The sequence below is a fragment of the Adelges cooleyi genome, unplaced genomic scaffold, assembly GCF_023614345.1.
Source record: "Adelges cooleyi isolate 19-005CV unplaced genomic scaffold, UGA_ACOO_1.1 ACOO_flye_CR_arks_rails_tigmint_CR_PRNA_168, whole genome shotgun sequence".
Classification (NCBI taxonomy): domain Eukaryota; kingdom Metazoa; phylum Arthropoda; class Insecta; order Hemiptera; family Adelgidae; genus Adelges; species Adelges cooleyi.
The window spans coordinates 528,080-539,990 of record NW_026095825.1 but is presented as its reverse complement, the minus strand read 5'-3'; the positions used below and the strand labels follow the sequence as shown (position 1 = coordinate 539,990).

At 33.8% G+C, this 11,911-nt stretch overlaps 1 protein-coding gene across 2 annotated transcripts; it reads left to right on the top strand.

Moving 5' to 3' along the window:
- The first annotated feature begins 1,224 nt into the window (after nt 1-1,224).
- Nucleotides 1,225-10,707, top strand: LOC126833046 (tRNA (uracil-5-)-methyltransferase homolog B-like). Of its 2 annotated transcripts, none has more exons than XM_050564162.1 (9): nt 1,225-1,431; nt 2,864-3,049; nt 3,142-3,291; nt 3,588-3,783; nt 3,989-4,116; nt 5,803-6,026; nt 6,451-6,691; nt 8,749-8,941; nt 9,950-10,707. In XM_050564162.1, the coding sequence occupies exons 1-9, from the start codon at nt 1,354-1,356 to the stop codon at nt 10,507-10,509; spliced, it is 1,956 nt and encodes a 651-aa protein (XP_050420119.1). In that variant the 5' UTR covers nt 1,225-1,353; the 3' UTR covers nt 10,510-10,707. The 2 variants fall into 2 exon arrangements, with proteins under 2 accessions (XP_050420119.1, XP_050420120.1); XM_050564163.1 differs by lacking the exon at nt 1,225-1,431 and adding an exon at nt 2,646-2,669.
- Nucleotides 10,708-11,911: the final 1,204 nt, after the last annotated feature.

Sequence of the window (11,911 nt, the reverse complement as noted above, 5' to 3'; positions counted from 1 at the left end):
CCCTTATATTATGTAACATCTCTGCTTCACTGTATATTTGGTTACATCTGCAATTTGTAAGGCGTTTTCACATAGTCCTTATTCCAATCTTCGATTCCGCTAAAGCCATGTTGGTAAGCATTCGCCTACGGCCACTCGCTCCACCTGTTCTTTTTCCAGGAAATCTACATCACCCAAACCATCTACTATTGAGGAATACCCTCTTTCCGATCATATTAACTCTCTTGGATGTTATGAAGAAAATGGAATGATTAAACCAGAAATTGTGAACAACTTATTACATCCAAAAACACAATTTGTTGCAAATTACGCATGTATTTAATATTGTACACGAGTAACATGCCTTTGTCGTACTAGTGTTGATCAATGTATAAATATCTTAGTGTAGTTGTTTTGGATTGAACAGTAGTAAAAAATACATTTGAAAAATAATTAAAAAAATATAACAAAAAACAATTATAATATATAATTATATGAGCAATATATAGTGACTTTTCATTTTTAAATTATTCTATTTATTATAACTACCGTTGAAAATAGAATATGAAATTTGAAAAATTATGCGAAAACGCTGCCTGAAATACCGTGAGTACCGGCGCACAATTTGTTCATAAACAAAAATTTATATCTTATTGTATTTAGACAAACCCTATTTTCAACAGTTTAATATAATTATGTTTTTGTTAGCAATTTGTTTGCCATAACAATTATTTCGTTAATAAAATATCTGTTACAATATTTGGATATCTTTAACGCGTGTCTAAATTCTAATGTGTATTTAGTTATCGAAACGTGATTCAATTCAGATAACCCAACCCAATCGTTTTATTATTATTATCATATTATGATAAAAATGTACAATGTTGTATATTATTATACGAATAACGCAGGTAAGCGCCTAAAGCATTAATCAATTAACATTCGGCTGGCAATTTATCCTTTTTATATTATAAATTTTTAATATTGTTATAAACACACTGGTGACTTAGGTGGAAAATATGTAGTTATGCCCCTTAACGGTCTCGTCACGGTACACTGACAGAAACAATAAGCAAATCGTTCTTATATTAGTGTCATTAAAATAATAGAACACATGCGCTATCTTATCATTAATATTAAAACGTTTGTATTTCTGTGTAATCAACGTATAATGTAGGGGTCATGCAGGCTAGAATTCCAACAAGAATAAAACGATTAAATGTGTTATTATGCGTTTGATAGCGTTCCGTAGAACAATTGCGAGCAGCCGAACAAACTCTAGTACGACCGTGTGTGTATGTGTTTTTGTAACCGTTACTATTAATATATTAATTTATTCTCGTTGTGTAAATCTTCAAAAAAAAAATTAAAGTCATGAACGCCACAAGCAGTTCGGATAGACTACGACACAAGATAAAAGTCAGTGGTTTACCTAGATTTTATTCGTTACTGGTAAGTGAAAATAAAAGATTAACACGGTTTTAAAATTTGAATACACACAAGAACGTTCATGAAAGCTGCAAACACTTGAAACATACTATTTTTTCATTATGAAAATATGTTTTTAACGTTTTCCCTTTTTTTGAAACAAACAAGAGCTTGTGCTAAAACCGACGAGGACAATAACTGGACGGGTTTTCCACCAGCCGGTCTTACCAGAAGAGACTGAAGTCGTACACGAGACTTAAGATTTTTAAAAATTGTTAAATTTTATTAAAATGTTGAATTCTACCTATTATGCTCTTTTAGGGCGACACTGTTGAGCCACCGCACGGTGTCATTTTTATTTTCAATTGTGTAGCTGTTATACAAATTACTTATTGTTTAGTATAGATTGTAATTAAATGCCGTTATTTTTATAATTAAAAAACAATTATTATGCCCTAAATAATTTTCTAAAAAATAAATACACCAATTAAAATCTAAAAAAAAATTTTTTTTTAAAGATATATTTCAATAGTTTAATACATCTATTAATCGTAATACAGTAACGAGTATAATTAATTTTATTGGGTTATCATCATAATAAAAAAAAAACCAGAACAATGTACAATACGTTTTTGTGATAACAATTACTAAGCCAACGATTTAGAAAAGTAAATGATGTTGTTATGCCATTTATTATACGAGGGAATTAAATGAATAGATTTGGTTGTATCCAAGACTAACATATTTGTCTCGCTTGAGCGTTACAAAAGATCATTTCTCAAAATGTAATATTATCATTTTTTGCACCATAAATATTGCATGAATGGCTATTAATTATTACTGTTAATTGTAGTTCATTTCACAAAAATTATCTGCGAATATTGTTATCGACGAATAATTTCATTAGCTAGGTAATTTATAATACAAATTTAAATAAGTAAAATAAATATAAGTAATTATGTGTTTTACCATTTATAGAATAATCGAAATGAATACAAATAAATAATTGTGTTTATTATCTTCAAATGCATTAGTTCTTTTCTATTGAGTAATTCTCGTCGGGATACAAATACATCAGAAATCGCACACTAACGGTATTTTTGTTTAACGTTAACCATTTGCCTGCATCTGCCACAAGTTGAAAAAAAAAACCCTGTTAATTTACACATTTTTCAACTTAATAATACGGAACTCTGTAGCGTTTCAAAAAATAGTTGTAAAACCATTTTGAAGTTTTTGGCCTAATTTAAACTACCTATTAGGTACGATTTATGATCTGTAAAGTTGCGCTATATAAAGAAATCGACTCGGCGGTTAAAAAGATATCGTGGGTTCAAAAAAAAAAAAACACACCATTGTTAAAAAACAATACCTTTCTTAGCTCCGCGTCAAACCTAAACATTTCCGTTTTGTACCAATCAAGCAATAATAGTTGACATGGACGTTTTGTTTTCAGGATCCTCTACTGCAAGAGTTTCTGAAAATGGTTAACGATGACTTAAAACTGAACTGCATCCATGCTAGGTATAGTAAAAAGGGGAACGCGTGGCTTTACCTAACTTTCCCCACCGAATGCGAACAAGCGGCCGCTCTGAAAGTTTTGAGAAAGTACAATTGGAAAGGACGATCGCTTATCAGTACGGTAAGTATCAACAAACATTTCGACTGCGGGAAAAAAATGTGTTGTTGCTCGACCAAAACAGGTACAACAGATAAAAGTTTCACGTTTTACAGTTGGTCACTGCTGACCGGCCGAAGTCAAACAGTAGTTCAACGGCCGTCGATGGGAATGCTGCTGCTAAAAAATCAAAATTGGACATACCTCTCATCGAACAGGTGTTGATGTCAATCATTCCTTACCACAGTATTGAATACGAGGAGCAAGTAAGTGTCAACGATTTTTTTTTTTTTTTTTTGCACACCAATACAAGGAGTGATTGGTCGACTATGATCCAGTCAATATCCCAGAAGACATAGGACTTCTTAAAATGATTTTTATATTTTTTTAAAATTAATAATTCGACTAACTCTGGTGTATTTTTCAAAACTATTCCTTTGGGGCATATTGTTGAAAAATCTACTAAATTAGGGCAAACGCCAATCACCTTGTATTCGAAGTGTTATTGTGTGCACGCGAAAGGTCTAGGTGCTTATGTTTTTTTTTTTTTTTGATAAAACAGTTAAGGAAAAAAAGCGAAGAAGCCAGAATACTGTTCCAAAGGTTAGGAACGATCATTCAAAGAAAACAGCCGCCACTGGCCGAATGGTGTGCCAGCAGGAAACGGCTGTTGAACAGCGATTTGGCGTTTGAACTGTCGTCGATAATACCTTCAAAAAAAATCGACCGCTATCGAAACAAATGCGAATGGAGCGTGGGTGAGTGACGCGTGATTATTATTGTCAATAGAAAAAAAAAAAACTCCCCCCCCCCCATGTAATCTCCATAAGCACTTCACCCAATACAAGGGGAAACGGGGAAAACGGCCATAGTTGACACACCAAGAGTCCAGTTAGATGGCCCAAAGGAATGGGTTTGTATTGTATTGTAATACCCATCGGACTGGGTTTAAAATGTATACAGGAATAAATCCCGAGTGCGGCTCAGTGGCGGTTGGGCCGAGGGTGAAAGATTCGATGGACGGAATCCACTATGTCGGTCCGCCGGACTGCCTGAGAAATTTGCCGATACCAATGATCACTTTAGCAAAGGTAGAGTAACCCTAACAGATATAATTACCGTAAATAATAAGTAGTCATCGTTACATGGTGATTTTTGTTTAATTACAGTAGAAATATTTCTCTATAAGTTCTAATACAGCTACTGCGTTTTTATGGTATGATAATATGACTACACTTCTCAGACACTTTTTAATACTTTACACGTACAGTGATAATATAAAAAGACGAACTTGCGTATACCAGCTTGTACGCGATAGTCGAGTAAGAGCAGAAGGCATAACTATTGTTATGCGGTTGGTACTCTGTACGATAAAAACAGTCTATACCTCTTATCTTAAAATAATATTGGTTTTTGTTTTACAAAAAAATGTTAGCGTTTCTATCTGATTACCACGGTAAATTTACCGATATTTGCTTTTCTTCTTCTAACCGGACAGACTGACCGTTTAGCCTTTCCGTTTGCGTCACATTAAAACTACTGTAGCCACCTCCTGACTTTACAATACTGTTCGAACGGCTTAAAACCCTAAGGCAAAGATTTTTCGGTATCTATTGTGAAAAATAAGTTGAAATAAATAACCTCGAAAATGTATAGAACTTTAAGGCATAGATACTTCATAGGTGATTCAACGACAATTTTGTGTACAAAATCTGTTAAACGTTTTCCAGTGAGTAGTCATAATATGTCACTCGGAAACTGAAATTCGACGATAAGACCGACCTTGAACGAAATTACTCTATGATAATTAATACAAATACACGAACCATGAGTTATGTGTAACCTGTATTACTTATGATCATGCGTTTAGGTTAAGTTAGGTTGTGGTGATGATTCGTTAAATTACAGCAATTTACTGTTAAAAATCATAATATGTTATTGTTTTTCTTATACTTATTCACTTTATCCTATACAAATGGTATAGGCAAGCTAAATACTCTCACTTTCTCCACAGATCAAATTACATTTTTTTGTTTACTCCACGCTTATCTATGCCTTTATTTGCTCATATGTATTTACATACAAATTTTATGTTTGTTTTCTGGTTTTAGATCTTCGGCCCCCTTTTTATACACCAGTTGCGTTTCATTTTCTTTGTGCAGTCTATAGATAAATAACTGTACACCAAAGGTGCTTTCGAGTTAAAGCTATTATAATTTTACTCATCTGTATTCAGAAAACGAAAAAAATCATTAAGCAAATCTCCGTAGATAATTTTTGTTCATTGTTGCGACTACCAAAAAATCAATTATTTTAATCCTTTTTAAACATACTATTTCTTTTTTTATACGATTTCATTTTAATAAACTAAAATATATATATATATATATATATATTTTAAATATTATATTTGAGGAGATGTCTGTAACATATATTTTTAGAGGACAAGAATACGCCCACTCTTCGATTTTATAAATATTTTTAATGATTTAAAAAAAATGTGCGTCAATTAAAATAAAAATTTAACAATATCCATTGAAAACACTCGTCTTTGTTTTGTGAAAAATAATCAAAAACCGTTATTTTGATTAAATACGTAGGACTTTGTCGAGATACATAAAATCATTTTTATTGCAACCGAATAATGTGTTGCAAATTCATCAGCTCAAAATTGTTTAATTTTTAAAACATGTGTAATAATTGCATAAGGTATAGATATTTCTGCTTGTAATAATTGTTGTGGAACAACAAATCTTACTAGCTTTTGTATTGTGTAGAAATTCGAAGAGTTTGTGAAAAACTACCCAGAAGACTGGAAGATCTGGCGGAATATGATCATTCGTATGAATGAACTAGGAGAGGTAATGGTGTCGATTGTCATTTGTCAACACGTTGTCAGTAATGAAAAATTGGCCGAAATCAAATTGTCTATTTCCAAATGGCTTAAAGAAGATGTCACCGAAAACGTTATCTCATTGTATTTTCAAGTTTATGGAGAAAAGTAAAATTTTACTTTTAAACATTTAAAATTGTAGTCTAGGCTTCCCTTATTATCTTATCAGTTATCACATTCACGGATAGACTGGGTTACACAAATCCCTATCCATCTTTATGTATTTATTAACGCCACTTAATCTACTAACATATTTTTCGGTCTTCTAAAACCATCCACACTAAGGGCTCTTAACCGTTTTTACTAATTAATTTTTCTTTTATTTACTATTAAACCATCTAAATCAATTGGCTAATGTATTTTCTGTTATTGCCTCTCCCGACCTTTTTCTTATTCGTACTGCTTATTGGGTCCAACTCAGTACATTTTAGTTAGTACATTTTTTAGTTTATTCATTTATTATTTTTGAATATTTTGGATGTACTTATGATACCATAAAGTAATATAAAAACCATGTATTGATTTATTGTAGGGCATTGGTAGATTGTATCGGCACGCCGATTGAAGCTGAACTGTTATGGGGCCAAAAGTATTTGAAGGAAAATCTTTTGAACTTGTCTCTGGAAATATCACCGGCCACTTATTTCCGTTTAAACAGTTTGGGCGCTGAAGAGTTATGTAAAGTAGTTGCCGACCTCGCCAACGTCAACGAAACCACGACGGTTTTAGATTTATTTTGTGGATCTGGATGTTTAGCTCTCACGCTAGCTAAGGTAAGACAATTGAAACTTACAACAGTCCATTCCACCAGATTTCCCACTAAAAATAAATGATGTGTTTTTTATTCTTGACTCTAAAATAAAACAAATATTGAATATTTTATGATCGTCTTTTATTTGAGAATTAACAAATACTAAACAGTGCCGAGAAACAATTGTATCATAACTAGTATTTACAGGCAAATACTAATAACAACATATGCTACTGACAAAATCTGTTTCTAGAAATTTAGTAGAATCGTAAATTGAATCGATAACGAAAAAATCAATGCCTTCGAACAGTACGTTTCTGGTGTATTCATAGAAAATCAGCATTGTTCTCGCGTTGACATCCAGTTCTAACCCAGTGTCGCCCAGATCTAGATTTCTTGCCATACTTTCAACCCGGTTGAGTATGTCTTCACGATGCTTTTCTTTTATATGTACATCGAGAAAGGTCAGACGGTACTTGCGTTTGATCTTCTCTTCTGCTCTTTTTATAATTGCCGCTACGTGGTCGTAACACTCTTGGTTTTCAATCAACTCACTATGTATCCTATTTAAAAACCCACCGTGTCGGTGGTCCAGTAGGTCTACAAATTTCTTTAACTCATCCGCTATTGGTCGAACTTTGTCGTAATTCTTGGTAAGGTGTAATAAACCACAAAAACACGCATTTACATGCGATTTGTCATTTAGCAAACTCCGACGAGTCAACCTCAGAACGAATAAGTACACAAAGTCGAAAATGCTCGTGTGATATTTGTGTACAGGATCGTCGCCGCCGAGTGCCATCTTAGTGAAATCGTGAGCCTCGATGAGGTTATTTCTCAACTGGGAATTGAAATTAACCCAAACGACGCCCACGTCGAACGTGAATTGGACTTCGTCGATTCTATGGTCGCTATTACGTGCCAAGTCCCCGAAATATAACTGATTTAAAGAATATGTACCCGGGTTGTCCACAGTCACGCCGCATCTCTGGTTTACGTCAATCAACATCGAAATTTCGTTGAAGTTTTTCATAATCATTCTCCTATATTCTGTATTTAAGTATTCCGGGGGTATTTCGACAATGTCGTTTACGGATATTTCGAATTGGTTAGGCCGGTCACAACGTCCGGTGAATTTTATTAAATTACTTAGCAAGGATGAGTGTATTTCTTTTATTTGTATTAACACATCCTCGTACTGCACGCTTCCACTCGCTAATGATCTGTAGACTTGCATTTCGTCCAAATACTTTTTGAACATCCACAAACCGGGAACGGTCATTCCGCCATTCTCGGACACCGAACCGATCATCAGGCTCATTATCGTTTGGAATTCCAAGATGTAATTAAATTCATTATCACCCATTGGCTCTCGAAAAAAGTGTTGCGATAATTGCAGGTGTTGCACGACGCTAAAATAATAGGCACAAGTGATTCGTTCGAACTTTCTCGTCATCTGATATTGGAGGCCGTGTGCGTGATTTTTATCCAATGGCTCATATATTAGTGGTTCATTCCCGTAACCAGTCTGTGCTTGTTGGAAGCCTGGTAATATGTTCATCAGAGATTCTATGTCGATGGGCAATCCCCTGCAGTGGACTCCATTTTCCAACATTCCGGTCGATAATATACCGGCGAGCACGAACAATTTAATCGAAATACTAACTATAATCGTTCCTTTTTTACTAGCCATATTATCTTGCCTAGTACTCAACTACCGAGTAGTTATAGAGTATTATGATTGTTTTCAATATACTCACAAAACAACAGTCGTTGATTTAATACCGCACAATTCTTTTTAAGTATAACTTTTTTATGTGTAAGTACTCTGACGTAGGCGGCCTTTGTATTTTACTCAGTTTATTTGTTTAGCCAAAGTCGCATCAGTTTACAACAGTTTGTACAACTGTTTTACAATATCTTACCATTATTCAAACGGAATTTTGCGGCTATTAAATATTCCTTTCTTTTCAAATAATGTACTCCAAATATAATATCAAAGCAACTAGGTTAAACAATGTTTGAACCCAAATTTGCATTGACTTTTTGTTCATTTTCTCCGGCTTACTCATGTTTCAGAAATGTAAACAAGTAGTGGGAATAGAACTTATCAAAGCGAACATAGACGATGCCAAAAGAAACGCGGCCAGAAACGGTATAGACAATTGCGAGTTCATCGCTGGTCGTATTGAAGATATATTAGATTCCGTGTTGGACAAGTTAAGAGGATGTAACGTAACCGTTATAATGGATCCTCCTTTGTCTGGTGTCAGTAAGTACATACAAAAAAATATCCGCTGGCGCATTCAAAAATCGGAAAACTGTGAGTCAGGTTCATTGAAGAGACTAGGTATTATCGATGTTACCATTTGCAGTGTAAAGAGACACCTTTCGAGAAAGTGATGTCTTCTTTTCCTCCCAGGCATTTTCTATAAATTACATGTAGTCGGCCATTATTGTCAATAAGTTCACTCGACAAGAGCTGCCACATTTTCCACATCCACATTCGCTATCATCGTACTACGCTCAATTACGTTCAACCATTTTTTGTCCCACTCCCTTTATATTTTTCTTCCTTCGCCATTTCCTTTGTTTTTTCTCTTTCATCTCTTTCCATAAGGTGCCTCAACCACCTAAATCATCCTCATCTTCTATTTTCTGGTCTAGTTTCTTATTCATTGCCTAACATTTCGACCCATAAAATATGGCAAGCTTCACAACCGTTTTATAAAACTTTCATTTAGCTTAATTGGTATTCTTTTATCACGTTAAACTCTCATTACATTTATTCATTTCATCCACCCTCATTGAAATTAATTAATTGGTACATTAGTTTAATGTCATTTAGCCGATATGTACGCCAAGTAATGGCTGCTATCCTATACAAACTATACTCAATGGTACTATAAAAAAAACTATCACTATAGCTGTTATTTTTCAAAACTATCGTTTTTTTGCACTACAAATCCTAAATACTTAATATTGTCAACCACCATTACTGTACTTCCTATCCTTATATTATCAAAGTACTTCTGGCTTTATTAATCACTCCCTTCGTTCTTCAATGAAATGATTTAAGTACGCTGTCTTAACTCTACTAGTCTCTTTACTTCAAACGCGTTAAAAAATGGTCTAAGAATTAGCCTCGAGGAACTGAATACCAACGTAGCTCACAGCTGACACCCCACACTCCTCAATCTAGGCCCTACTCTTTGTACAATATTAACCATGAAAACGATGTCCAAATGTTAGACTTTAATGGGTTACTTATTTTTTCAAGACACTAGTTTGGTGAGGACACTTCGGAAGTTCAGCGAGGCCGTGAATCTCATTTACGTGTGTTCCAATCACAAGCTACCTCTCAAGAACTTACTGGACTTCTCGTCGGTCGTGAGGTACTGGCAGAAACCCATCGATTCCGACCCTTTCCTACCACTGCGGGTTGTCCCCATAGATATGTGCCCACATACACTTAGGTCGGAGCTGGTATTGCATTTCAAAAGGTTTAGCGCCGAGGAGATATTGTCGACCAAGCATTGCACCGATCGGCCGTCGAGGGTGTTTGGACAAAACCGACGTTTCAGGTCGAAGGTTTACAGGAGAATTTCTTTGTCGCCACCACTACCTGCTGTCCAACCGTCGTCTTCGGAAGTCGGAGGACTATTGAGTTACCTAAAGAAAATCGAGGAGAGGGCTTATCAAGAAGGGTTGGCCAAGGGCTTGGAGCGAAAAGCGTTTCAGTTGGGCTATACCAGAGGCTTGCAGAGCGCCGCAACCAGCAATGAAGAAAATTCGTTTGCCAAAAACTCATATGATAAAACTCACCCTCACAGTCAGTAAAACGTTTAATGTGACATTGGCAATAATATTATTCCTATTATTTAGCGGTTAAGTGTATATTTATTGTACTAACTTTATTGTATTAAAGACTACTGTACAAGTATATACATTGTTAATTATATAAATAGGTTAATTGTTTTTTTATAAGCTTTGGTGGTAAATGGTAATATATAAGTTATTCAATGTTTTTTTTTTTAACTCGTTAGTTTTAGATTTAGTGACTAGTATAATTTAATATTTTGTTAAAAGCCTAAATTAGAAATGATCCTAAATTCGAATGGTTATAACGAGTAGGAATACTGTTGGGGCAAGTACCCCATTTGAATTGGTTTTTGTTCCTACTTCCGAACACATGCACGAACGTATTCAGTAACACTTATAGGTACATATTTATTTTATTATATTTTTAACGTTTTTAACGTTTTCCCTCGTCGAAAAAAACACGAGTTTGTGCTTAGACCGATAAGAGGATGACTGGACAGTTTTTCTCGAGATAAAGGACCAAAGTCATACATATATTTTACATAAGTCTTTCATCCCTTCTCATAATAGAAGTCTTCCTACTAGTCAGACTGAATTTTATCATTGACTAAGTATTTTCGTTTAAACGGTTAGGGTGCCGAAGCGTTGTTTATTTTTGTTGTCACTTGTTGTAACATATTTATTTATTTATAGTTTAGCTTACAATTACCAGTTTTTTAAAAATATTATTCAAGGTACCTAATATTCAATCAGAAGGTAACTTGGAAGCGACTCAAATATTTGTTTGACATTTATTGAGACACAAAGCATAAAATTTAATAAAATCATTGCAAACAAGTGTATCTTCAGTCCTAACACAATAGAAGCTAACTTTGTTTCCCTCATGTGAAGGGTTTGGTAATGGGACGAAACAATATAAAAATAATTATAAATTAAAATACTTCTAATGAACAATGTTTAAGAATTATTATGGTCTACATTGACAATAATCAATATTTAACAAATAATCTGTTTTTGAAATATTTAATAACGCTTTCTTGTATAAAGCTCACTTAAAGAATAATAACAAATAAAAATCTTCATTCAAATTAGTAATTAAAAAATGAATGTCTTTGCATTTATGAACTGCAAGTAAATATTTGAATTTTATTTTTATTCGTAAACGACCGAAAGCTTAGAGTATCAGTAACAATACATATATATTAATAAATTGTTTATACAACATGTTAGATTATAAAAATTGATGATACAAGTTGGGTGTACATGCAAACAAGTAAAAATTTAAATAAATTAGGAGAAGGTAAGGGCGAGTTTTTTTAATCTTATTTATTTTAGTTAAATATGGACGACATGTATTTAATACTTTTCACTTAAAACGCAGTTTTAAAAATACATTTATATTAGTTATCATTTAATTGTG